We start from the raw sequence: 23,883 nt of genomic DNA on the forward strand, positions 1-23,883 counted from the left end.
ATGGAGATGAAGTGGATGGAGATGGCTATAGCTAAGCTGTTAAAAGTCCACTTGGAGGCTTCGCTAAGGCGCATCCGACACAGGAGGCGACCTTTTTTTTTTGCTTCTTCGGGGCTTCTTGTGTTTGAGGCTGCGCGCTTGAAGCCCGTCGGCTGCTGATCTGTTTAGCTGCTCTGTTGGGCCGGCGAGTCACAGCATGGAAGACGGGCAGTCAGTCATACAGAGATATAAGACTGCCTGCGGTGCGACGGGAGCCCCTGGGAAAAGAGACCTTTTTGACTCTTGACTCTTGACTCTGTCTCGCTGTACCACCAACGGCGCGAACGAGAGTCCAGGGCTTCTTCTTTCTTCTTCTTCTGCTCTTGAGCTGCCTGTGATAGGCTCGCTTGTAGGCTTTCGACCTGCCAGGCACCGCTGGGGCTTTGCTCGTATCGCCCTCGGCTGCCCCTGACAGACCCCCCGGCCAGCAGCCAACGAGCCAACAGTTAACGGCGAACGCGATACGAACGGCTGTTCTGGCCTGGCTGGTCTTTGGGAAGCGGAGACGCTTATGATTTACAGAGTATTACAAGCAGGATTTATTGTGAGTGCAGTGTAAAGCAGTGGATTGATAGACGGCTATATACAAGGCATACCAATGCAAGTCCAGTAAGTTGATAATGGATAATTCCCATTGATCCCACCGAGCATCATTGATAAATATTTGGATCTCCCCCTTGTATTCGGTGGTTGACGCCGAGAGCCCAAAAAGATATACCAGCCCGTCCATCTACCTTGGTTAGCGACGTGGTCTTCGCTTTCTCTTTGATATATATTCCGTAACTCTTAAGCCCTTGGTGATAACTTCATCCTGCCCATCACCATTTGACAAATCCTATTTTGATGGGCCTTTATTGTAAACCACCGCGATGCTTCGGGTGGTGAGATTGCGATAACAATATATCCCCTATCCATCTATAATAGACCACACAGCAACTCCCGCTCCTTTGTGAACTAGCAAGCAACAGCGGCGGCGGCTAGCTAGGCTGTTGCAGCTGCAGCCGCCAGCTTGACCATCCAGGTCACTGTATAAATAAAGAGTTACCCGGTGTACAGAGTGCCCCAGCAATACCTTGGTCAGACATTAATCAGTCCTCCCATCATTCTGTCGACGTTAACTGGTTGCTCTGCATGTATCTGGGGATCCACGACAGGTATCACACCGGAATGGACAGGGGATCTCATCATAAGCACGAGCAGCAGCTAAGCACCACCACCTGTGGTAGTGGTGATAGTGTCATTGAAAGTAGGCATGCCAGCCTCACCGTCGTATAAGGCAATGTAAATATAACAGGGCGCTAGGGTATAACTCCTTCGGTCTCCTCAATAGCAACACGGACCATCGTATCTGTGCTCTTTTAACCAGCCTGTAGACTAAACGCCGTCATCTCGCTTGTCCATTGCCATGAACTCAGAAGTATACCACTCGAGCGCCTGTCCTCTCAGACGTGGCTTGGACATTGATGCGGGAGGTACGTCTTTGAGCGAGCCAAAACTCACGGGATGGGCTGTCAGAGATCGCCGCAGCAGTGATCTCATAGACCTGCTCAAACCATTCTTTACCAGGCCAACATAGATCAAGGAGTAAGTGACTGCTGGATAGTGATATCACGACCCTTTTGCGGCTGTATATGCCCGTGTATGCGAATATTAGGTGCGTCTTTGTCGAACTAGACAGGCCCTCCACGGCACTAGAAGAGCGGCCCCTAGAAGCAGAGCAGATAAAGCAAAAGACGCCTGTTGAGTTGATGGACTCTGACTGGATCGCCAAAATAGGGTGTTTGGCCCCTTTTCCAAGGCAAAAGAGTTGCCATAACTATCCCGCACACCGAAAGGTGATACTTAGTAAACCGAGATTGCTTCCCCAGGACCTCACCTTCAACGCCGCAGCCAGGCCAGGTAACTTGTCCCAGCAATGGATGACCATCTGGGTCGAATAAATCTGCGACCATGTATCGACCCAGGGATGGCCCATCGAAATGCTCACATAGATGCGTAGGTCAGTAAAGGGATCCCACCCCAGGCAGAGTAGCCAGAAACAAAGCATCAACCCAGTGGTATTTCCTTTCCGATAGATTGTAAAAGCAGATGCCGAGCGGACGGAGATAGCCTTAATTCTGTCAATAGAGTCGTCTCCTCCAGGAAGCTCTAACACACAACTCCTCCAGCAGAAGGGACAAGCTGCTAATAAACCAAGCGGTAATAGGCGATGCTAGAGTCTAGTTGATATATTATGCAAGAGACAGACACACCCCTGCTAACATCCAACAGAGGACTCTTTATCCTGTAAACCAGTGGTATCTTATAAAGCTGAAGCCCAGTCGATATATTGCGCCAGAAACAGACGCACCCCACTAGCTAACATCCAACAGAGGACCCCCACCCCATGTAGTGTGGGTGGGGAAGCCAGCGGGCTCTAGATATCTAGAGAATGACTGTGTATACTGTGTATATCGTGAATTTCCGAGGCCGCCGTCCAAGACAGAGGCAAAAGACAGCAGCTATTAGTATATTCCTCATGAGTAACGGCGGAAAGTACCGTAGGAAGATAGGCTGCACCAACCCCCTAATATATATACGGGGGGGCACACTTATGTCGCTTGTTCCATATTTAAGTACCGCAGTATAGCTAGACAAGCTAAAAATCTGGCGCACCACCCAGCTCTCACGAGAGGCTGAAGTCCTGCCTATCTCAAAATAAAGAGCTCCACATCTCTTTTGCGGTTTCAGCAGTTGAAGGAGAAAAAGACAGCAGCAAAGAGCTGGTATGAGCCAGTCAGGGACAGGATTGAGAGTAAGCTCCTGGTAAAGGCAGTCTATCCGCTAAATGAATTGTTGTCGTCCTTGTGGTTTGAGTGGTCGAGGAAGAGTAAGCAGGACGGAGTCAGCTGGAGCAAGCCAGGGAGATAATGTGAGAGTGAGTTCTGCTGTTCATCCCCCAGAGATATAAAAGTCTCCTTTATCTCTCCTTGATCCGGTACTCGAGGAGGAGTAAGTAGAAGAGTGCCAGTCTGATAGCTATTTATCCGAGAGTATCAGCTGAAGAGAGCCGTGGTGTCATAGAATATGAGAGCAAATTCTCTGTCGAAGCCTCTATCTGCTAGATATAGGTAGGTATCTCCATGCAGTTTTGTCCTGAGAGAAGGGCATGCAGTATGCAGAAGACTGATGGTCTCTCTGGGATAGAAAGAACAAAGTACGAGGCAGTTCTGTCTCTATATAAGATAGCGAGGTAGGTAAAAGAAATAAAGACGGGTGGTTGTAGGCATGGTATTGGTGATTAAGGATGAAGTATAGCGTATAATTCTATTAAGGTCGGCATATCCACCAGGACGGAGGAGTTGAAAGACAGTAAGAAGGTAGTTGGATAGAGAGGGAAGATGAGGAGGAATGCTGATAGAGAAATAAAAGAAGAAGAAGAAGAGAAAGTCCGAGAGAACGGAAAGATGGGGGTTTATATAGACCTCCTGGGGGGTCTCCTTCACTGTCTCCAGACTCTCCTTGCTGTCTTTAGTGACTCTTCCCTGCTTCACCGTCTTCTTCACTGTCACCATCTCTGTCTTCACGCTCTCTATTACCGCGCATATCTGTCTTCACAGTGTCTCCTCACGGTGTCTCTTCACGGTGTCTCTTCACGGGTATCCCTTCACAATCTCTGTCTTCACACATTCTCTCGCTGGGTATTTCTACCTTCACTATCTTGATCTTCACCCTTCTTTTTTACCTTCTTTAGTCACTATCCTGTCTTCACGTCTTCACCCTCGCTGTCTCTATCTTCTCTTCTCTTCTGTCCCTTCACTGTCTTTCATGTCTTTTCTCCGTCTTTACTTTTTAACTTTTAACTCTAACTTTAAACTATCTGCTTACTCATCTCTTACTCATCAAACTCATCACGTGCATTTAATGAAAGGAGCATCGCCAAGACCTGCTTACGTACTCCAATAGAAGGCAGAAACGAAGCAAAAGAAGCAAAAAAAAAAAGGGAAAAGACGACGAAAGAACGAACAAGCAAACGAAAAGACAGCGAAGGAAGAAGACGACAAACAACGACGACGAAGAGAAGAAGAAGAAGAAGCGAAGACGAAGAGACAAGACGAAGAAGAAGAAAAAGGCCGTCCTGCTATCTGCGAGCGTCCTCTCTGCACCGCCAGCTCCGCCTCGACTTGCGCGCCCTCGTCCTCGCCACTCCCCGTCGCTGCCAGCGCTCCCAGCAACTCCCAGACTAGCGTTCAAAGCCAGCCCGTCCGTCCCTGGTCGCAGATAGAGAGTTACATCTTCTGCGTCTTCTCTCTTCCAGCACTACATAACCGTCGCAAGCTCTCCCTCTCTCTCTCCCTGTCTGCCGTATCTTCCGCCGTCTGTCTCTCTGTCTCACATACACCACCGCCATGGCCGACCGCGAGCAGCCCTACGACCCTTACATTCCCTCACAGTCGAAGCCCGGCCAGGATGGGCCGACCTCAGGCAACCAGCGGACAGCAGCGCTGCAGGCCGTACGTCAGACCCTTGCTTGGACCATATACGGCTGCTATCCGCCGATAATGGAATAGAAAATAATGGGACAAACGTGCTGACGAAGTAATAGCAAATCGATGATACCGTCGATGTGATGCGGGAGAACATCAACAAGGTCTCGCAGCGAGGCGAGCACCTGGACTCCCTGCAGGACAAGACAGACAACCTCGCCGTCTCTGCTCAGGGCTTCCGTCGGGGAGCCAACCGCGTCCGGAAGCAGATGTGGTGGAAGGACGTCAAGATGCGCATATGGCTCATCATCGGCATCATCGTCCTGCTCATCGTCATCATAGTCCCAGCCGGTGCGTCTCTCATTTCACCATCTTCATTTCTTAACAACCGCATGCTAACCTCCTGTAGTCGTCGCATCAAAGCATGTCAAGTGATTCTATACGTCCATATACCACCTAATCCAGCTGCCTTCGCCAATACCCTTACCATCGAACAAGCGAAGGTTCTCTCCCTCGTCCACCTCATGAATCTCCTATCTAGCACTGCCTTTCCCCCCAACTATGCGAAATCCATGACCGTGTGTGTGTATTCTGATAACTGATTGTGATTGTGATACTGATGCCTGGCCTACTCGGATGACCACGAGTTTTCCCCGATGACCTTTTTTTATTATTTCCTTTTTGTGTCCTGATTTCCTTTGTCTATTGTGATTCTGTTTTAATACCATGACTCTTTGAACTCCCGCCGATGCCAACGAACCATCTCAACTGGAGTCGCTCTGCTTTAGGGACGGGAACCAAGGGGTAATAGAGGGTTTCTTCTTTTCCTTTCTCTTTCTTTTTGGCCAACGAAATTCCCGTAATGTGTTACAATAGCGACTATTATAATGGCTGCGTGTTCTCCCTAGCCACTCCTCTTCTCTCTCGTCTTGTGCTTCTCGTCTTATGCTCTTCGTCTTATGCTTCCTGTCTTCCCTTCTCTGTACGTAGTCTTGCTTCGTTGATACTGCATGTCCTATGAAAGCTGCATCCCTAGGAAAAGCAACATTAGCAGTGGGTCGACCAGGGTGAGCAGACAGCCTTGAACCATGATAGTAGAGAACAGCTACTCCGTCGTACTACTAAATAAATACTAGTAGCAAGCGAAAGCTGCAGCGATGTGCCGTGCAGCCTGTTTATGTCTATTATTATGCGGCCGGCGCAGCTGAGCTGAGAGCCGAGATCGGCTGGCTTTTTTTGGTGAAGAAGCTAGCATTGAAAAAGAAAAAAAGGTCCACCTTCGCTTTTCTTGCCAGTGAGTAATAAATCAGACCGACGAAGACGACGACGACGAAGACAGACGACCAACCGCGCTTTTGCTCTCTCGCTCCAGCAGACGAAGAGACGAGACGCCGAACGAGAAGACCAGATTGACCGTCCAGCACTGCTCCGCCGCCCATGTCGAGCCATCTTGCGCGGAGGGCCGCGGGCCGCCTGGCAGCTCGCTCCACCGGGCTGGGGGGTCCTGGTCGACTGACAGCAGCAGCTTCACCAGCTTCGTGGACAGCATTGCCGCTGAGATATGGCTCTGCTGCATACAGACAGAGACGCAGCTACACCTCGTCTCGCTACCAGCCGCACCTCTCGACCCGCTCGACCGTCGTCCAGCTGCTCAGCAACATCGGCTCCAAGCGTGAGGTCCAGCAGTACCTCTCCCACTTCACCTCCGTCTCCTCGCAGCAGTTCGCAGTCATCAAGGTCGGCGGCGCCATCATAACAGAACACCTGCAGACCCTCTCCTCGGCCCTTGCTTTCCTCAACCATGTCGGCCTATACCCGATCGTGGTGCACGGGGCCGGACCCCAGCTGAACAAGATGCTGGAGGACGCCGGCGTGGAACCGCATTTTGAAGACGGCATTCGAGTCACGGACGGCAAGACGCTGGCGTTGGCCAGGTCGCTTTTCATGGAAGAGAACCTCAAACTGGTCGAGGAGCTGGAGCGGCTGGGCGTCAGAGCCAGGCCATTGACCACAGGCGTCTTCTCGGCAGACTACCTGGATAAAGACAAGTACAACCTTGTCGGCAAGATCAATGGGGTCAACAAGAAGCCCATTGAGGCCGCAATTGAGGCTGGATGCTTGCCTATCCTCACCTCCATGGCCGAGACACCAGAGGGTCAGGTGCTTAACGTCAATGCGGATGTTGCTGCCGGTGAACTTGCGAGGGAACTCCAGCCGCTGAAAATCGTATACCTGGCTGAGAAGGGCGGGTTGTTCAATGGAGATACAGGCGAGAAGATCTCGGCTATCAATCTGGATGAAGAGTATGACCATCTCATGAAGCAATGGTGGGTTCGGCACGGAACACGCCTTAAGATCAAGGAGATGAAGGAACTGCTTATGGATCTGCCCCGGACCTCCAGCGTGGCCATCATACACCCTGCGGACCTGCAGAAGGAGCTGTTCACTGATACCGGTGCCGGAACCCTGATCAGACGGGGCAACAAGGTCCAGACCAGGAACAGCATCGAGGAGTTCGAGGATGTCGAGGCCCTAAAGAACGCTCTTGTGCGTGATCAGGAGGCGTTGGATGCCAGGGCTACTGTGGACAGATACGTTGACTCACTCAGGGGCAAGGAGATTAAGGCCTACTCGGACGAGCCCCTGGAGGCTCTGGCTATTGTACTGCCTCCCAAACCGGGCTCGACGCTCGCTCACCTGGCTACCATGTCCATCACCAAGACCGGCTGGCTGACTCATGTTGCCGATAACGTCTTCACCAGTATCCAAAAGGACTTCCCCAAGCTTACCTGGACCGTCAAGGAAGACGACGAGAACCTCTCCTGGTTCTTCGACAAGGCCGATGGCAGCCTATGTAGGGATGGCGAAGTGCTTTTCTGGTCCGGCGTCAAAGAGGCAGACGAAGTCAAGGACCTTGTCGTCGAATTCAGCAAGAATAGCCGTGACATGCTCGGCAACCTCAGCATGGAATCCCCCCTGAATAGCAGCGCGACTGGTGGCAGCAATCCCTCTGCAGCCGTTCAGCAGAAACGAGCATTCTCAACAGCCACCACCGCTTCTACTCTGCGATCCCTCAGACAGCAGCAACAATATACCCGTCCCGGCTTCTCCCGTTCATACACCACCCAGACCAACCCAAACCCTCCCCTGGGCAAAAAAAACGCATCCAACACTAAACCCTCCAAGGTCGCCCTGATCGGTGCCCGTGGCTATACCGGACAGGCCCTGATCAGTCTCCTCAGTGCCCACCCATACATGGATCTAGCCCACGTCTCCTCCCGTGAGTTAGCAGGCAAGCCACTGCAGGGCTACAACAAGCGGGAAATCATCTACGAGAACCTCAGCCCAGATGACGTCAAGCGCATGGCTGAACAAGGTGACGTCGACTGCTGGGTCATGGCCATGCCGAACGGAGTCTGCAAACCGTTTGTGGACGCGGTTGATTCCGTCGACAAGGAGAAGGCCGTCATCGTCGACCTCAGCGCAGACTACAGGTTCGATGACTCCTGGACATACGGTCTGCCGGAGCTAGTAAATCGGTCTACGATAGCCAAGGCAACCCGCATTGCCAACCCTGGATGCTATGCCACAGCTGCACAGGTGGGCATTGCGCCGCTGGTGCCGTACTTGGGCGGTCAGCCTACTGTCTTCGGTGTATCGGGATACTCCGGTGCAGGCACCAAGCCCAGCCTGAAGAACGATGTGAATTACTTGACCAACAATATCGTTCCGTACAGCCTTACGGATCATATCCATGAGAGGGAAATTGGGTCTCAGCTTGGTGCTGAGGTTGCATTTATTCCTCACGTTGCGGTTTGGTTCCAGGGCATTCACGTATGTCAGCCCCTTAATCTACTTCCATGCTGCTTTTTTTCTGTCACTTGCTAACCATGTTATGTCCAGCACACTATTAACATCCCGCTGAAAGAGGCCATGGCCTCCCGTGACATCCGCAACTTATACCAGGACCGCTACGCAGGTGAGAAACTAGTAAAGGTCGTCGGTGAGGCGCCGCTGGTCAAAAACATCTCCGGCCGCCATGGGATTGAGGTCGGTGGTTTCGCAGTCCATTCGAGTGGGAAGCGAGTCATTGTCTGCGCTACCATCGACAACCTCCTCAAGGGTGCTGCAACTCAATGTCTACGTATGTTTATCCCTTAATCCCATATCTTACTTAAAGCATACGTCTAACCCGGCTATAGAAAACATGAACCTCGCGCTAGGATACTCGGAGTACGAAGGTATACCCCTGGATGGCAGCAGCTAGCCACCAACCACCATCTACCCCCGACAAAACCGTATATAGACACCATCCTGTCTTGTTGTAGTTGCAATTTCATTGCTGTTCCAGCTCCAGTTCCAGTTCCGCCATAGACTCTGTTTGTCTTTTTCCTTGCGTCTTGAGTATGTAGCGACTGTCTAAATACTGTTTTCTTCGAATGCATAACTGTTCTTGCTTCGTCTATCCGTTTGTATTGTTTAAGATAAGATGAAGATGACGCTCTTGCTTGCTAGTCTTTCTTGATTGTACTGATATAACTGCTGCCAATATATTCATGACTTCTATCTATTCGCTATCTCATGTCCATCTTTATATCTTCCTGTCGCCGGGAAGATTCTGCCCCCAGACCCCGTGACTCTCCGCCTTCCGCTCACTTGCCCTCACTTCCCGATTAGGACGACGCGACTCTCTTTTTCTTCTTCTTCCTGTCAACTTCTTCCTTCAAGAAAGTCGGCAATTTTCATCTCTGCTCTGTAGCAGACACAACTCTGTCCATGGCTATAGACAGCCTATAGACAACCTATTAATACTCCGAAGAGCCAGGAGAATCCCAATCTAGAGCATTATAAGACAGCCGTCATGTTCTACAGCCACGAAAGTAAGTGCTTCACTAGCATTAGTCGGTGAATCGCAGTGTAGAGACTGTTGAAATTGATCAATTGCTAACTCGGCCTCTACCATAGTCCTCACCTCGCGTGAGCATGGCGTTGCCACAGTGTGGTGAGTTAGCTATACATAGATCGGGCATAGAACATCAAAGGGTCCCCTTCTAATCAGGAATTGACAGGCTGGTAGCGACTCTCGGGGCAAAGTCAACTACACGGAAGGTGAACAGGAAGGCAATATTAGAAGTGGATGTGCCCAAGGCGTGTGATATGATTATTCGGCCGGATGCTCCTATGGCATTGAGACTACAGGGGAACCTTCTGTAAGTTTTCCTTACGTTGGACTGTTTATCTTGGGATATATAGCTAACTCGGTATAAACAGGTACGGGGTATCAAAAGTCTACCACCAGCAATGCGGGTATGCGCTTCTCGACGCCGAAGCCACGCGGGATAGAATGAAGGCCATGTTGAGGGTTATCAACAAGGCTGGGTTGGACCCTGACGCGGGAAAAGCCAGGTAAATATTTACTATCATTTCACACTCAGCATCGTAAGATAATGATTAACAATTGTAGACCTGATCAAATCATGCTCCCACATGATCCGGCTTTTATTCCTGAACTGATGTTGCCCGGGTTAAACGTTGATTTATCAGCTCTAGATATGGGATTGGAATGGGTATCACCGCGCAAATCCAGTCTGGTATCAAGCAACGTGCCCAAATCATCTGCTACCAACTGGTCACCAGCTGCGCAACTGCAGCTGAACCTCTTATCTTCGGATATCGGTGGCTTCCAGGTAGGGGAAGGCCTAGGATATATCAGTGACATGAGCAGTGCTAGAAAGGAGCCTCAAGTAGAGCTGCCACCCTACTTTGGAGACGAGGCCGGAATCTTGTTACAACCGGACTTTGAATTCGATGGTGAAGGTAACATCATCGAGCTGTCTCCGAAGAAAACTGCAGAGCCAAGGGAAAGTGAAGTCCAAGTGAGGGATGACCGCCTGAGCACTTTGAGAAATACTGGAGTCGACTTGTTCGTTGATGATCATCAAGTGAGTCAAATTTTAGCTTTCTTTGTGTTAACATTGTCCGGATTGCTAATTCTATGATATAGCCTGATGGGGATATTGTCATGGATGACATTGATGCTGCTCAGAGAGAAGGGATTGGGAGTCTGCTTGTATCTGACGGCACGCAGCCACGAGGGCAAGTGACTGATCCAGACTACTCCAATGTTCCCCAGGTATCCCCGGAGACCGGTGAAGTAAAGGTACCCTTTAGAAGGAGAAAACTTCCCAAGATTTTCGGTATAGATGAGCCCGCTGAGCTTCGAAACTCTGATCTGGCACAGTGGAATTCAGAGTACGCGGAGAACATGGCCGCTGCTGCCAGAGCCAAGATCCAGAACAGGCTTATCACCATTGCCAAAAAGAATGCGGCCTTCTGGGTTCTCGGCTCGGGAATTGGAGCTGTAGGTACCGGTTTGGGTGCTAGAGCAGTGCTACACCCACTTGCTGCGTTTTCCGGAGACCAGTTACTTGCCTCTTTGACCGGGGCTCCATGCAAAGAGAGACGACGTGGTAAAAGGAACCACGAGGGGAAGGATGAGGATGCTGATGCAGCTGTGGTTGGTAAGAAAGCTCGTACCAGGCAGGATGATGAGCCTGAACTTGGCTTAGACGGGGCTGTAGAAGTGGATGAAGGCCTCGGCCTTGTAATTGAGGTATGTACCTGGATCCAGAGACGACCAAGCTTCATGCACTGACATGTCGATCAATATATTAGGACATTGAGGTCGGCAGACAGGCTCCTTCGTCTCTTCGGGATGACGACCTATCCAACATGCCATGGAACATCACCGCATCTATCAGGAGCAAGAGCTCAGCATATTCTCGCCAGATCTTCGCGAGTGGAGGCGTGTTCTCGAGCATTGGCGGCCCGCGATCTGTGGTAAGTCCCGGGCCGGATGGACTGCCATCTGCCTCCAACGCAGCAGCCCTAGCAGCCTTTAGACGAGGACGCCTAAGAAGTCAGAGTCCACTCGCTGGTCGCGGTGGAATGACAGACATCCACCTGCCAAGTGACCAGGACATAGGCATAGACATGCTCAGTGGCATTGACGGTGGCGAAGGAGACGGGCAACCGGGGGAACAGCTCGATCACGATGAAAGGGGTAGTGTCCAAAGGCCCAAGTGGTTAAACAGTAGCAGCCTCGACCAGGAGACCATCAATTTCTACGAGTACCTGCAGACTCGCATTGAGGAGGAGGAGGAGGATGATGATGATGATAATGATCGGAAGGTCGGAGGATGCCATTCAGGGGTATCGTTCACCTCGCTTCTTCCCCCCAGATCGAGCTCCCGTATCGTCGCGACGCAGGCACTGCTGCACGTCCTGACCCTCGCAACGAACGGAGCACTTCGAGTCCAGCAAGACGTTGCCAGTAGACCAAGGAGTGTTCAAGATGCAGGGGACATCATCCTGATGCTTGGATGTTAAAACAGGCGGCTCTTCACATGCCGGCAACGCACGCGAGCGGAGTTCACGTCAACAATATGTCATATCTGACCATTCGATCTAACTGCATTTCCGTCTGTCTCTTCTTTATCTGACGTTATTTCTCATGCTATGTTGCATATATCTCCATGTATCGTTACCGTCCCTCTATCATTACTTATCAATCTCTCCATGCCTCCCCCGGCCTTGCACTGCCACCAGCCTTGGCAGAGACACCCAAGCCTGAAACAAACCTCTCTGGGCCTTGACTGAGCCTGCGCCGGCCGCTTGTTTGTTCTCCCTTTTTCCCAGCTGAACGCCGTCCAGGGCGAGCCAGAGACTTCCAACCACCAACCACCAACACCCGCAGCAGCCAGCAGCACCGACAGCACCGACAGGCAGCAACCAGCCCCCCTGGCGTCGACTGCCCGCGATAGAGCGTCTCATCGACCACAGCTAGACGGCCAGCCCGCGCCCTCCGCATCCTCTCCAGCCGAGCTTGGCACCATCGTCGTCAGCCCAGCAGAAAAAACGTTCGTCGCAGTTCCACCTCAGCACGCAGATCCACCACCGTCCAGGCGCCGCGCTCTCGCTCTCTCTCTGATATACCGCATCGCTGCACAAGGGGACTTCACTTCGAACAACACTCATACACCTCCCGCTGCAAGCTACCGCGCGAGACGACTTCGACAGCAAGCACGCTCCCTGCCTGTTCTTCGAGAGACACTCTGCTACCACGGGCCCTAGCCGTCTCCCAGCCGCTTGCTTGCTCTCTGCTGTCTCACACGTCGGACGAGCCCACCCCCGTCAAAATCTCTCGCTTTTGCCGCTCAGATGACCTGAATGACAGTATCTTGACCGCATGCTACGTTCGCTGACTGCTGGTTGAATCGACTTCGCTTCCTTGTTTATCGTCTCTCGTTTTGATCACCGTTGCCGTCCATACGTCATATTTTTCTCTGCATAACTTCTCTCTCGTTTATTTTACCTCCTTCACCTCTTTTCACCCATCACGACAATGCTCTCCTCTTATCGATCTCCGAGGTCATGGATATCTCTCCTGACGCCGTTGCTCGGGGCCCAGGTGGCCCTGGGATCGATCGACTTGAATCTAGATGACGAAAGTAAGGAAGCTTCTGCACCCCATCTTCCCCGGTTCATGCAAAATGTTGTACTAGCCGCTAACCGCACCTTTGCTGTGGGGGAATAGATTCCATCAAGAAAGCCACCAGCCAGATCGCTCATGGCATGGTATCCTACTACACCGGAAATCACACTGGAGATGTTCCAGGCAATCTGCCGGATCCCTACTACTGGTGGGAGGCCGGCGCGATGTTCGGAGCCCTTATAGACTATTGGTGGTATACTGGCGACGACTCCTACAACAAGATTACAATGCAGGCGATGCTTCACCAGGTCGGAACGGAAAAGAATTATGAGCCTCGCAACCAGAGCCGCAGTTTGGGTAACGACGACCAGGCCTTCTGGGCCATCAGTGCAATGAGTGCTGTCGAGAACAAGTTTCCCGATCCACCACCAGACCAGCCGCAGTGGCTGTACCTCGTGCAGGCTGTCTTTAACCGTCAGGCAGCCCGCTGGGACAACGAAACTTGCGGTGGAGGTCTACGATGGCAGATCTTCAGTCTCAACAATGGTTACCACTACAAAAACGCGATTTCTAACGGTGCTTTCTTCCACCTGGCTGCACGTTTGGCGAGATACACCAACGACGAAAGCTACTCCAAATGGGCCGACAAGGCATGGCGATGGATGACCGCTATCAAACTTATTAGCCCTACATTCCAGATTTTCGATGGAACGGATTCTGCCGACAACTGCTCTGGTATCAACCACATTCAATGGTCGTACAACAATGGCATCCTGCTTCTCGGCACTGCCCACATGTACAACCACGTAAGCTCTCCCCAATGGACACATATCCATCCACCATAATACATATTTTGGCATATGAATTACTAACACATTTTCACATGTAGACCAATAAGGACCCCGTATGGAAAGAGCGTCTGTTCGGCCTTATTAAGGGCTTCGAAGTCTTCTTTTCCCAGAAAGATCCCAAGGGCGTCATGATTGAAGTCGCTTGTGAAGCGCAAGGAAACTGCAACAATGACCAACGTTCGTTCAAGGCTTACATGGCCCGCTGGATGGCCGCAACCATGATTATTGCCCCCGACACCATCGAGAAGATTAACCCCCTGCTCAGGGAATCCGCAAAGGCAGCAGCCCTCCAGTGCAATGGCCCAGACAACGCCTGTGGTCTCTACTGGACTAAGGGAGCGGACTGGGGTACATCTAAGACCGGAGTCGGCGAACAAATGGCTGCGCTGGAAGTCATCCAATCTAACTTGTGGTACAAAAAGCAGGCCTCCGGTCCCGCAAACAGTAAGACGGGTACCAGTAAGGGTGATCCTAATGCCGGTAACGACCAGGGTAACAACCAAACGAAGCAGCCATCCGAAATCAATTCCGGAGACAGAGCAGGCGCCGGTATCCTGACCACTCTCATCCTCCTGGGAATTGCCGGAGGCGTCTGGTGGATGGTTTCGTAAACCAATCCCGCCCTCCGTTCCGTTCCTATATCCCCTTTTTTTTTCCACCTCCTTTTGTTTGCTCTCCGCCTTTCCTTTCTAGTTCACATATATGTATGCATTTTACCAGGTGGTCTAATGTTTCATCCCAGCCAACCCCAACCATTTGCTTTTCATCCTCGCCTCTTCTACTTTCTTCTGTTTCCCTACAACACAATACATATGCACGCAGTCGCACCACACTTGTAACCTTATTGCGTCTCCATTGTATTCCCTGTCCTTTTCTAGTTCATCAGATTCTTCCTTTCTCCCTTAACACCCGTTCCCTTCCCTTTCCTTCTGACTCGTTTCCTTTCCCCGTCATTGCTTTTTAAAGGAGAACCGGAGTGTAGAGGCGTGGCTGCGCGTCTTAGGCAATATTCATGACCTTGTTTCCCTTGCAGTTACTTCTTTGCTCCCTTGAAGATGCTTATTGCTCTGTTTCTTTTCTCCCCTTGTTTTTTCTTTGTCACTTACAATAAATAAGCCCTGGGCAGTCCGCTTGCAAATAGTAAATATTAGTTATTATAGTTATGCTTATGCTTCGGTTCCTGGTAATTTCTAGCAGTCCGACTCACTTTGATATCTCTTAATACTTATCATTGTATTGGCTTGTCTTTCTATATGTACATGAGCGGGAAAGTTCATCGCTAGTCAATAGAGAGGTAGAAGGTACAATGTCCTTCAGATAGATCAAACAGCCCTGCCAACGCCATCCCTGAATTCAATTCCAACTTTAACATATAGTACATTATATCCTTGCCAGTGGATGAATATCGTAGTCCCAACATCCTCACAGGCCGTTATCCTGAAGGTGGCAGTATAAACCGTATGAACCGTAGCTAGCTTTCTTCATACTCAATGCCTAACCTAGCATGTCACCGGCTGGTATAGAGTAATTAGATCGAGAATAACCCATATTATACCCTCGTGAAAATCATTCATTCTGAGTCCTGCTTTGGTTGTACGGGTTGCGTCTGTTGCTTCTTCTTGTCCTCTTCTGCCGTCTTGCTAGTATCCCACACTATCCAACGTGGCCACGTCAGCCATGATAACAAATAATACGGATCAATTGAGGTGTATGGTTAACAACGCACTGTTCCTACTCGAGCTCGTCCTTTCCTTAAGCTGCGTCATGAAGTGATCGAACTCCTGCTGTCGTCTTTCTCGGTTCTCCAAATTGCGTTTCTGTATCTCGGGGTTGAATCGCTATATTGGCGCATATATGAATCAGTGCTGCTCTCTAGATCTAGGTCAAGTAGGTATGCGCATACCTTGAACAATTCCTCGTCTGTAGGGCGCAAGTAGTCTACCATTGCTGGACCTCCGATAATGAGTACCGCGCCTCTGTATAATGTTGGTCAGCGGTTGTTGCCAGGTTGCAGGCAGTTGAACACTTACCCAACAAGCATCTTAGCCCATGACCGTGCTGACATGGTGCAGAACAATACCTCTATAAGGTGCAAGGTATCAAATAGTAGAGTGATTATCTTCGTCTCGAGGCATTAAACAGCTGCTTCTCTATCTTTGAGCTCTTCGTCGTTTTGCTGCAAGTCCAAGCTTATCCAGGCTGTCTGACGCTAATCCGTTTTGAGCTTAGCGCTTATTCGCAGCGCTCCAGTCTCTACTTTATCAAAGTCAGCATCAACACTAACAAACACTACTACAACAACAACGCCAGCATGAACAACACTGCAAAATTGATATCAAATAACACTGAAATTCGAAATGAACCTTATCTCACAGTCAAGCAGCCAAATACTTGAGTGCGAGGAGTACTTAAAGCTTCCATGCACTCTAACACCTATTTGACCACTACTCCTCCACTTATCCACCATTTATCTATATCCTTATACCACTTTCGTACTAGACAGGCCAGTGTTTTCAAGGCTGGTCTTGAACTTTTCACTTCTTTCTATTTACTGGAACTACGATGACTAATTGTCCGACAAACCATGTATCGGACCCTGGCTGAAATTCGGTCATTGCTCTAAGGGTGGAACCACAGCACAGTGTCGAAAAACCTCACGAAGAGACTCTAATGGTATCTTCAAGACAACTCATTCTAGCCTCCGGCTACTTCCGTGAACAATTCGATGGCCCATGGAAGCTGAAGCACCAGACGAATAGTCGTCATGTTTTCCAGCTTCCTCTGAAATGCACCAATTCAGAGGCATTCATGATCCTTATAAAGATACTCCACGGCCATTCAATGAATGTGCCTCGAAAAGTTACGCTTCGGACACTTACCGACATCGCCCTTCTAGTCGACACCTACAAATGTCTAGAAGCAGCGGAAAGTTTTGCGGACACCTGGATCTGCGCACTTAACAGCCGTCTTCCAAAGACTTATTCGGAAATTGCGCATATGTGGACCTACATTGCATACGTCTTTGAGAAGACGCACATTTTCCAGATGATGACGAAGCTTGCTGTGAAATCCAGCAAGCGACGCATAACCTCACACCTCCCCATTCCTCCGACAGTCTTCTGTAAGTACAGCTCGGATTGGCCGTTTCTACCAAGATCTAACAATTGGAGCAGTGAAGGTCGAGAAACAGAGAGAGGCGTTGATTCTAAGAGTCCTGGAATTTACCAACCGCACAGTTTCTAGGCTGGAACATGTAGCGACGTCGAACAACTGCGTGTCTGCAGCTATTATTCTAGGCACGTTGTCTGTACTCCTTGCAGATCTTCGTCTTCTGGGCCACAAAGCAAGCCAGAGTTTCCATTATGCCAGTTTCGCCACCATATCCAAGGCTCTCAATCAGCTGAATATTGAAAAAACACCTTCTATTCGGCACCGTACGGTGTGAGATAACCCATACTATAACTATACCCTGTGGATGACCTAGCTCACCCGGAACCTTAGAAAGCGATCAGCTCATGTCTCGAGGCCTTAGAGAGGGGGATAAAGGGGCTTCAACTGTGTGATGTCTACGAGAAGTAGTATGAATGGTTGTGCAACAGCAGTGTCAGACTTATTATGATGGATTCCAGTTAGATACTTCCGACTTGTACGATATTTATTTCAGGATTACCTGATGACGCCGTGGGACTCTAGGTATTGGTGTTGAAGTGTGATTTGGAGGTTGCATTAAGTTCCAGTACGATTACTAGAATGTTTTGAAATGGCCAATAAGTAATCAAGTGGTATTGTCATAAGTATTCATTATCAGATTATATTTAATCATGTAAAACAGAAGCGTTTATATACTAAAAGCCCAGTCGTTATTCTATAACGATTGCTTCATGCAGCAAGGCTCTTGGGAGCCTCGGTTGCTGGACCCTCGGGGGTAACATATGCCTAGCACAAGGTTAGCAAAGACAGTTGCGATTAGAATGCAATGAATAAACGGCAACGTACCTTGGTCATGCCACCATCGACGACGAAATCAGTGCCGTTAACAAAGCTGCTCTCGTCACTGGCCAAGAACAAAACGGCCTGAGCCTGCTCAACGGCCTCTCCGAATCGGCCAGTTGGGAAGTGAATCTCACGTCTGAGACGCTTTGGAGCATCATCACCAAGCCAGTCCTGGAGAAGAGGGGTGCTGTAATTCACATGTCAGTAAATATAATAACCCAGACGTTCAATGCACTGGCAACACTTACTTCAATGGGGCAGGGCACAGAGAGTTGAATCGGAATCCCTCGCGGGCATGCACAATCGCCAACTCTCTGGTCATGGCGAGCACAGCTCCCTTGCTCGCGGTATATGCAAGCTGTGGGGTAGCACTGCCAACAAGAGCAACGACACTAGCAGTGTTGATGATGCTTCCCTTGGCCTTCTTGTTCTTGCGAAGACTGGCAACGGCATGCTTGCATCCGAACCAGACACCCTTGACATTGATGTTTTGAGTCAAGTCCCAGATCTTCTCGGGGGTGTCAAGGGCGTCTGCGTCGTCTGCGTGCATGATACCGGCGTTGTTGAAGATGATATCCATACCACCCCAGGCGTCCAAATGGTCAATCATAGCCTTGACGTCGGCTTCTTTGGAAACATCACATTTTATCGTCTCGACTTTGGCGCCTTCTGGAACGACCTTCTTTACCTTTTCGAGGGCGGTTTTGAGGGCTGGCTCGGAGATATCTGCCATGAGAACGGAGGCGCCCTCGCGTGCGAAAAGGATAGTTGTCTCAAGGCCAATTCCACTATAATACGTTCCAGTTAGCTTCGTACCAAGAATAGAAGCTATGGGAAATCAGAATCTCACCCTGCAGCCCCGGTGATAATGGCATTCTTGCCCTGAAGACGTCCTCCGGCCATGGTGAATCTTGTGGGTTGAAGTGCGGGGAGTTGTTCTGCCGGTATACCAGTTGGAATCAAGCTGTAAGAAGGGAGAGATAAATTGATAATATTGCTTAAGGAGAAATACGGGGAGCACTGCAATACTTACTGTGTAATTTGTTATACTGAACTATCAAAGGGCAGCTTGTATACGTTGTTCAAGAGAAGACAAACGAGGGGCAGAACCAGACGAGATGAATCAGCCGAAACCGAGAAGCCGGACGCCGCAGAAGGCTCCACTCGGTGGAGCAACTTCATATAAGCTCCTGCTCTCCTTTGCAAGCATTTGACATTTGATATCTGAGTATTTGGACTGATGATGTTAATAATAGTGCAGTGGTTGTCGTTGACGGTCTAGAAAGAGTATGGGTTGCTATGTATTGATGTCTGCTTTCTAAGGTTGCTCCTGAGGGATTATAGATAGTAATGAGATCCAGGCAATGGAGGAGAACAGTGCTGGTTATAGAAGAATTATAATCCAGGTTCTCAAAGGCCTCAGTTAATAGTCCATCTGATAATGCTGTCCTACCCTCATCCCGGCGGCACCCTATACCTGGGCCGTGGATCAAGGGGCTTCACTGATGTTATAGTCGTAAGCATCCAATCAAGACCCGTAACTATCCACCCACGTAGCATTCTTAAAGCCCACACAACGGTAAAACAAGAACGAACAGCCACAAGCAACTGCTTGTCCCACCGTTTATCTCACTGTCTTGCCGACGTCGTCGACCTCGAAATCTTTCTCTTCGGCCCAAGTTTTATAGACCAGGAAGCGCTTATTAATAATAATGACTAATCAGGCACATGACGCGCGATAAGCCTCGGCGATAACGGCCGGAAGAAGCGACGACGGCGGGAAAAAAAGGGGGACGGCGACGAAGGCGATGAAGACGACGACGTCGAGCTGAGAAGAAGAAGAGACGGCGACCTGCTCTGTTATCCCTGGCCGTTGCAGCGGGTTCTTTGACACTGCTAGAGCTTCGCCGTTCTCGATTCTGCGCCCCGATTGATTTTTTTTTTCTTCTTTTTAAATCCTTGCTTTTGCTGTTCGCTGCATCCCCCCGGCCCTGCTGCACCGTCATAAAAGAGGGGAGACGATCTCCATCATGGCTGCAGAGACCGTGACCCTCGATATCCTCGAAGAAGTGCTCGAAGATGACGGCCAGGTCAAAGTCGCCGGCTTCGACGCCGACGGTATACTTCGCGGCAAACTCGTGTCGAAGCGGAAGTTCCTCTCTATCGCCCAGGATGGGTTTGGGTTCTGCTCCGTTATCTTCGGCTGGGACATGCACGACCAGACATACTTCAAGGAGCTGGGGATTAGCAACAAGGAGAACGGATATCGAGATCTGGTGGCTGTTCCGGACCTGAGCAGCTTCCGGAGGATACCGTGGGAGCGAAACGTGCCTTTCTTCCTGGTCAGCTTTCTTGATCCAGAGACCAAGAAGGCGATCTCAGCGTGTCCGCGCGGGCTGCTGAGGGCTGCTACCGCTGGATTGGAGGAGAAGGGCTACAAAGCCATGGCTGGAGGTATGATACGCACTACACCATGCATGAGATGTGACACCCTCCTGAGTGAGGGAGAAGGTAGTTTTGATTCTAATATGGCTTGAAAGTGGAATTTGAGTTCTATCAGTATAGAGCGCCGCCGACTGTTGACTCTGCAGAACGCAACTCGACGGGGACTGCCCGCTTTCTCCAATATAATCCGGTTAACGACCTGCAGCCGTTGACAGAGGGGATGTTTGGGTACAGCTTGACCCGAACCGTGCATAACCAGGAATACTTTTACCGGATATTCGACACCTGTCGCGAATTCGAGTGTGACATCGAAAGCTGGCATACGGAGAGTGGACCTGGCGTTTTTGAAGCTGTGTGTAGACCAATTTTTCAGTCTTCTTTAGTGAGATGGCACTAATGATGTAATAGGCACTGCAGTTTGGCGAAGTAAAGGACATGGCTGATCGGGGCGGTCTATTCAAGTACGTATTTAATTTGGCATAGAAAAGACCGGGAGAAAAAAAAAAAAATAAAATAAGGATTGCATGCTAACCGTAAATCAGATATGTGGTCAAATCCGTCGGCTCCAAGTTCGGTATAACGCCCGTCTTCATGGCCAAACCACGTCAAGGCCTCCCCGGCAACAGCGGCCACATGCATGTCTCCCTCGTCGACAAATCAGGAACCAACCTGTTCGTCCGCGAGTCTCCCGATCCCTCGCCGCCGTATCCTGACCTAGCCTACATCTCTGACATCGGACGACATTTCCTTGCTGGAATTCTGGCTGGCCTGCCCGATATAATGCCCATTCTCGCACCCACAATAAACTCGTACAAGCGACTGGTAGAAAATTTCTGGGCGCCGGTGACGGTTTCATGGGGTTTGGAGCATCGCGCTGCGTCTATCAGGGTGATCTCCCCGCCGACCTGCAGCGGGAAGGGAACGAGATTTGAAATCCGTGTCCCCGGCGCCGACGTCAACTCACACTATGTCCTCGCTGCAATTGTTGCACTGGGGTGGCGTGGTGTGGAGAAGAAGCTTGACATTCCTATCCCTCCACTGCCCAAGGGCGAGGATGTTGGCGGAACCGCAGACAAGGGCGAACGGCTGGCGAAGAACCTGAAGGAGGCCGTTGCTCGATTCACGGACAAGGAGAGCGTTGCTCGCGAGGCGCTTGGAGACGAGTTTGTAGATCATTTTGGTGGGACGAGAGAGCATGAGATCCGTCTCTGGGAAGAGGCTGTTACCGATTGGTATGTTCTGTTTATTGGTTTTCTGTTCTTGTTCGTTGCCTCTGGTGTCACGGTCAGATCTGGCTAACGATGTTTATTCTTCCGGTATTGCAGGGAGGTAAAACGATATATAGAAACCGTGTGAATCTGACAGCGTATATATACAGCGTATGTATGTATAGAGTAACTACAGAAGGTGTCTTTTTGGTTTTTACAACTACGGTGCTCTCACACGCCCATTATCGTAAACGATAGCAGCTCCTCCCGCTGCCACACCACCGCCACCTCTACACCTACAGAGCACCCTCTGCACCATCGTAATTTCGCCCCTCCCGCCAGGTACAACCCAGGTACCAGGCACGGAATACCAGAACAGACGTAAAAAAAAAAAGGCGGTAAACACCCACCCATGGGGCCTGGTACAGCGATCTCCCGAATACCGGCACTATGTATCGGCCGTTTCTTCCCCAGACTCTGGGATTTCCGGGTATACGTATTATCAGAGTATAAAGCCTGTTTTCGAACATGCATGCCATACTAAAAAAACACACGTATCGGTCCAGTTCCAGTAATTAAAAGCTGCAAAAGGGCCGGGGCGGTAACTAACGTCAGGATACACCTTGGGATCATACCCTTTTTACCGCCCGTACCAGCGGGAGCTAGCATTTAGGGGCGAGTTTGGGTATATAAAACCTTAAAAGCTTAAATTCTAACTGGTAGGCTAGTAAGTAATATTAAGGGGAGCAGAATAGGGGTATTTTTGCCATTTAGACGCAGGCGGTTACGGGGAAGTTGGAATTAAGATTAAGTTGGTGCCTTACGGTAAGAATAGAGCCATGGGTGGAGAGTGTTATTTGCTGTGTGTTTTTGGGGCGTTTCTAGGTATTATCGTTGTTGGTAACGGTGGTATGGAATCAGGAATGTGGCATTTTTGCATTATACGTTAGATAGAATCATGGAAAGACGGGATAGAACGGGTAAATAAGGGTCTTTGAGGAATAACAAGGTGCAATAAAGTGGTATCAAGAAGAGAAGAAAAGTGCATGTAAAAGAAGATAAGAGAGGAAAAGAAAAAAAAAAAAAAAAAGGCAAAGCAGAAAGCATTAGCGAGTTGGGAGGCAGAAGAGACAAGGCGCCAGGCAACTTTGAAGGTGGGCATAAGGTATAAGAACGTTTGATAGAAGAGAAACAAAAAAAGAAAACACCAAATTTCCCTGGCCATGATGTAAGTATAAACGATTTCCATACAAGCAGAAGCATTACTAAAGGGGTCATCCAAGCGTTGGTCGAAGGCTCTTTTTTGGGGAGCGATGCAGGGGTGGTCTAGTTGACGCGGAATGCATCGAGGATTACTGCAGACAAGTTAGAAAGCAACTTATTTAACAAGAATGAAGAGTAGGAGAAAACTACCTTCCGAGCCACGACGACAGCCGCTGCCAACCCACATGATGGTGTTGACAAAGGCGTACCGCTCGTCGCCTGTTTCCATGGAGATGTTGACGCGGTACTTGTAGGTGTTTGGGTTGATGGAGTCGGCGACGGTGGGATCGGCGACCTTTTCTAGCACTTCCTTGGCGCCGGTCATCCAGCCATTTGCCTTGACCATGATGAAAGCGGGTGGTTCGTCGGAGGTCTGCAGGAGGTAAGATGACTTCATGCTGGTAGCCAGCTCCTTGACCACCACCTGGGAGTCCTGACCGCCGGGCTAGACGACGTTAGTCTTGGATATACTTTAACGAGATCGAAAGAGGTGACTGACCAGGACGACTCCCTTGCCCCATCTGCCAGCCCACTGCCCGCCGACAAAGGTGACCCAGTCCCGCTGGCCCCAGATGCTGTGTCCCAGAGAGACGGAGGGATTCAGCTTGATGCTCATGCGGAAGTCCAGCTCGAGCGTGGGCGCGGGCAGCTGCAGAGAGCGAGCAATGTCTCCCTCGGGAAAAGTGTGCTGCAGGTTGTTTGCCGGGATAGAGTCCTTCATGACGTTGAGATATGTCGGGCACTCGAGCAGATGCTGGCGCTGGCGGCTGGTATTTTTGGCCCGCACCTGCTGACAGTATATGCATTGCACCGAGAGACACTACACATCTCCATCAGTATATTAACAGGATATCCATGGAGTGAAGAGACCTACCTTGTCCTCCTCCTTTGCGCGGAACTCGACAAAGGCAGCGTGGACGTCGTCGAGCGGCGGCGCAGGCAGGCTGGAGGTGCTCTGGCGGGCCTGCTTGGCCTTGGGGGTGCTGTGGGCGCGCGCAGGGGCGGCGGCGGGAGCAGCAGCGGACGGCGGAGCGGCCTGGGAGGGGAGCGAGGGACGGCCCGGCAGGCTAGCCATGTGCGTCTGCATCCCGCTGGCAGCAGCAGCAGCGGCCGCATGGGGGTTG

General features: G+C 50.4%; 11 protein-coding genes across 11 annotated transcripts; 7 read left to right on the forward strand and 4 right to left on the reverse strand.

The window, feature by feature from the left end:
- Window positions 1-1,020: 1,020 nt before the first annotated feature.
- TERG_11696 (uncharacterized protein) lies at window positions 1,021-2,412 on the forward strand. Its single transcript, XM_047750768.1, has one exon. The coding sequence runs from the start codon at window positions 1,671-1,673 to the stop codon at window positions 1,977-1,979; it is 309 nt and encodes a 102-aa protein (XP_047605376.1). The 5' UTR covers window positions 1,021-1,670; the 3' UTR covers window positions 1,980-2,412.
- A 304-nt stretch (window positions 2,413-2,716) lies between these two features.
- Window positions 2,717-5,708, forward strand: TERG_01289 (uncharacterized protein). Its single transcript, XM_047747741.1, has 2 exons — window positions 2,717-4,532; window positions 4,625-5,708. Exons 1-2 carry the CDS (start codon window positions 4,428-4,430, stop codon window positions 5,105-5,107), a joined length of 588 nt encoding a protein of 195 aa, XP_047603705.1. The 5' UTR covers window positions 2,717-4,427; the 3' UTR covers window positions 5,108-5,708.
- A 234-nt stretch (window positions 5,709-5,942) lies between these two features.
- On the forward strand, window positions 5,943-8,772 carry TERG_01290 (N-acetyl-gamma-glutamyl-phosphate reductase; the record flags this gene model as incomplete). The annotated part of the gene is made up of 3 exons (XM_003239261.1): window positions 5,943-8,339; window positions 8,409-8,649; window positions 8,708-8,772. 3 exons carry the CDS (start codon window positions 5,943-5,945, stop codon window positions 8,770-8,772), a joined length of 2,703 nt encoding a protein of 900 aa, XP_003239309.1.
- A 594-nt stretch (window positions 8,773-9,366) lies between these two features.
- Window positions 9,367-11,894, forward strand: TERG_01291 (uncharacterized protein; the record flags this gene model as incomplete). Its single annotated transcript, XM_003239262.1, has 7 exons — window positions 9,367-9,385; window positions 9,471-9,507; window positions 9,575-9,715; window positions 9,777-9,911; window positions 9,970-10,447; window positions 10,510-11,118; window positions 11,181-11,894. 7 exons carry the CDS (start codon window positions 9,367-9,369, stop codon window positions 11,892-11,894), a joined length of 2,133 nt encoding a protein of 710 aa, XP_003239310.1.
- A 1,015-nt stretch (window positions 11,895-12,909) lies between these two features.
- On the forward strand, window positions 12,910-14,461 carry TERG_01292 (uncharacterized protein; the record flags this gene model as incomplete). Its single annotated transcript, XM_003239263.1, has 3 exons — window positions 12,910-13,015; window positions 13,102-13,805; window positions 13,889-14,461. The coding sequence occupies 3 exons, from the start codon at window positions 12,910-12,912 to the stop codon at window positions 14,459-14,461; spliced, it is 1,383 nt and encodes a 460-aa protein (XP_003239311.1).
- A 959-nt stretch (window positions 14,462-15,420) lies between these two features.
- On the reverse strand, window positions 15,421-15,915 carry TERG_01293 (uncharacterized protein; the record flags this gene model as incomplete). Its single annotated transcript, XM_003239264.1, has 4 exons — window positions 15,421-15,503; window positions 15,577-15,688; window positions 15,754-15,826; window positions 15,881-15,915. The coding sequence occupies 4 exons, from the start codon at window positions 15,913-15,915 to the stop codon at window positions 15,421-15,423; spliced, it is 303 nt and encodes a 100-aa protein (XP_003239312.1).
- A 605-nt stretch (window positions 15,916-16,520) lies between these two features.
- Window positions 16,521-17,413, forward strand: TERG_01294 (uncharacterized protein; the record flags this gene model as incomplete). The annotated part of the gene is made up of 3 exons (XM_003239265.1): window positions 16,521-16,971; window positions 17,024-17,284; window positions 17,352-17,413. The coding sequence occupies 3 exons, from the start codon at window positions 16,521-16,523 to the stop codon at window positions 17,411-17,413; spliced, it is 774 nt and encodes a 257-aa protein (XP_003239313.1).
- Window positions 17,414-17,729: 316 nt separating this feature from the next.
- Window positions 17,730-18,746, reverse strand: TERG_01295 (uncharacterized protein; the record flags this gene model as incomplete). The annotated part of the gene is made up of 4 exons (XM_003239266.1): window positions 17,730-17,786; window positions 17,847-18,030; window positions 18,092-18,631; window positions 18,694-18,746. 4 exons carry the CDS (start codon window positions 18,744-18,746, stop codon window positions 17,730-17,732), a joined length of 834 nt encoding a protein of 277 aa, XP_003239314.1.
- A 1,127-nt stretch (window positions 18,747-19,873) lies between these two features.
- TERG_01296 (uncharacterized protein) lies at window positions 19,874-21,587 on the forward strand (the record flags this gene model as incomplete). The annotated part of the gene is made up of 4 exons (XM_003239267.1): window positions 19,874-20,297; window positions 20,384-20,640; window positions 20,697-20,749; window positions 20,831-21,587. 4 exons carry the CDS (start codon window positions 19,874-19,876, stop codon window positions 21,585-21,587), a joined length of 1,491 nt encoding a protein of 496 aa, XP_003239315.1.
- An 848-nt stretch (window positions 21,588-22,435) lies between these two features.
- Window positions 22,436-22,774, reverse strand: TERG_11697 (uncharacterized protein; the record flags this gene model as incomplete). The annotated part of the gene is made up of 1 exon (XM_047750769.1): window positions 22,436-22,774. The coding sequence occupies one exon, from the start codon at window positions 22,772-22,774 to the stop codon at window positions 22,436-22,438; it is 339 nt and encodes a 112-aa protein (XP_047605377.1).
- Window positions 22,775-22,822: 48 nt separating this feature from the next.
- Window positions 22,823-23,834, reverse strand: TERG_11698 (uncharacterized protein; the record flags this gene model as incomplete). The annotated part of the gene is made up of 4 exons (XM_003239268.2): window positions 22,823-22,851; window positions 22,910-23,204; window positions 23,259-23,579; window positions 23,634-23,834. 4 exons carry the CDS (start codon window positions 23,832-23,834, stop codon window positions 22,823-22,825), a joined length of 846 nt encoding a protein of 281 aa, XP_003239316.2.
- Between the last annotated feature and the right edge of the window lie 49 nt (window positions 23,835-23,883).

The sequence above is a fragment of the Trichophyton rubrum genome, assembly GCF_000151425.1.
Source record: "Trichophyton rubrum CBS 118892 genomic scaffold supercont2.1, whole genome shotgun sequence".
NCBI lineage: Eukaryota > Fungi > Ascomycota > Eurotiomycetes > Onygenales > Arthrodermataceae > Trichophyton > Trichophyton rubrum.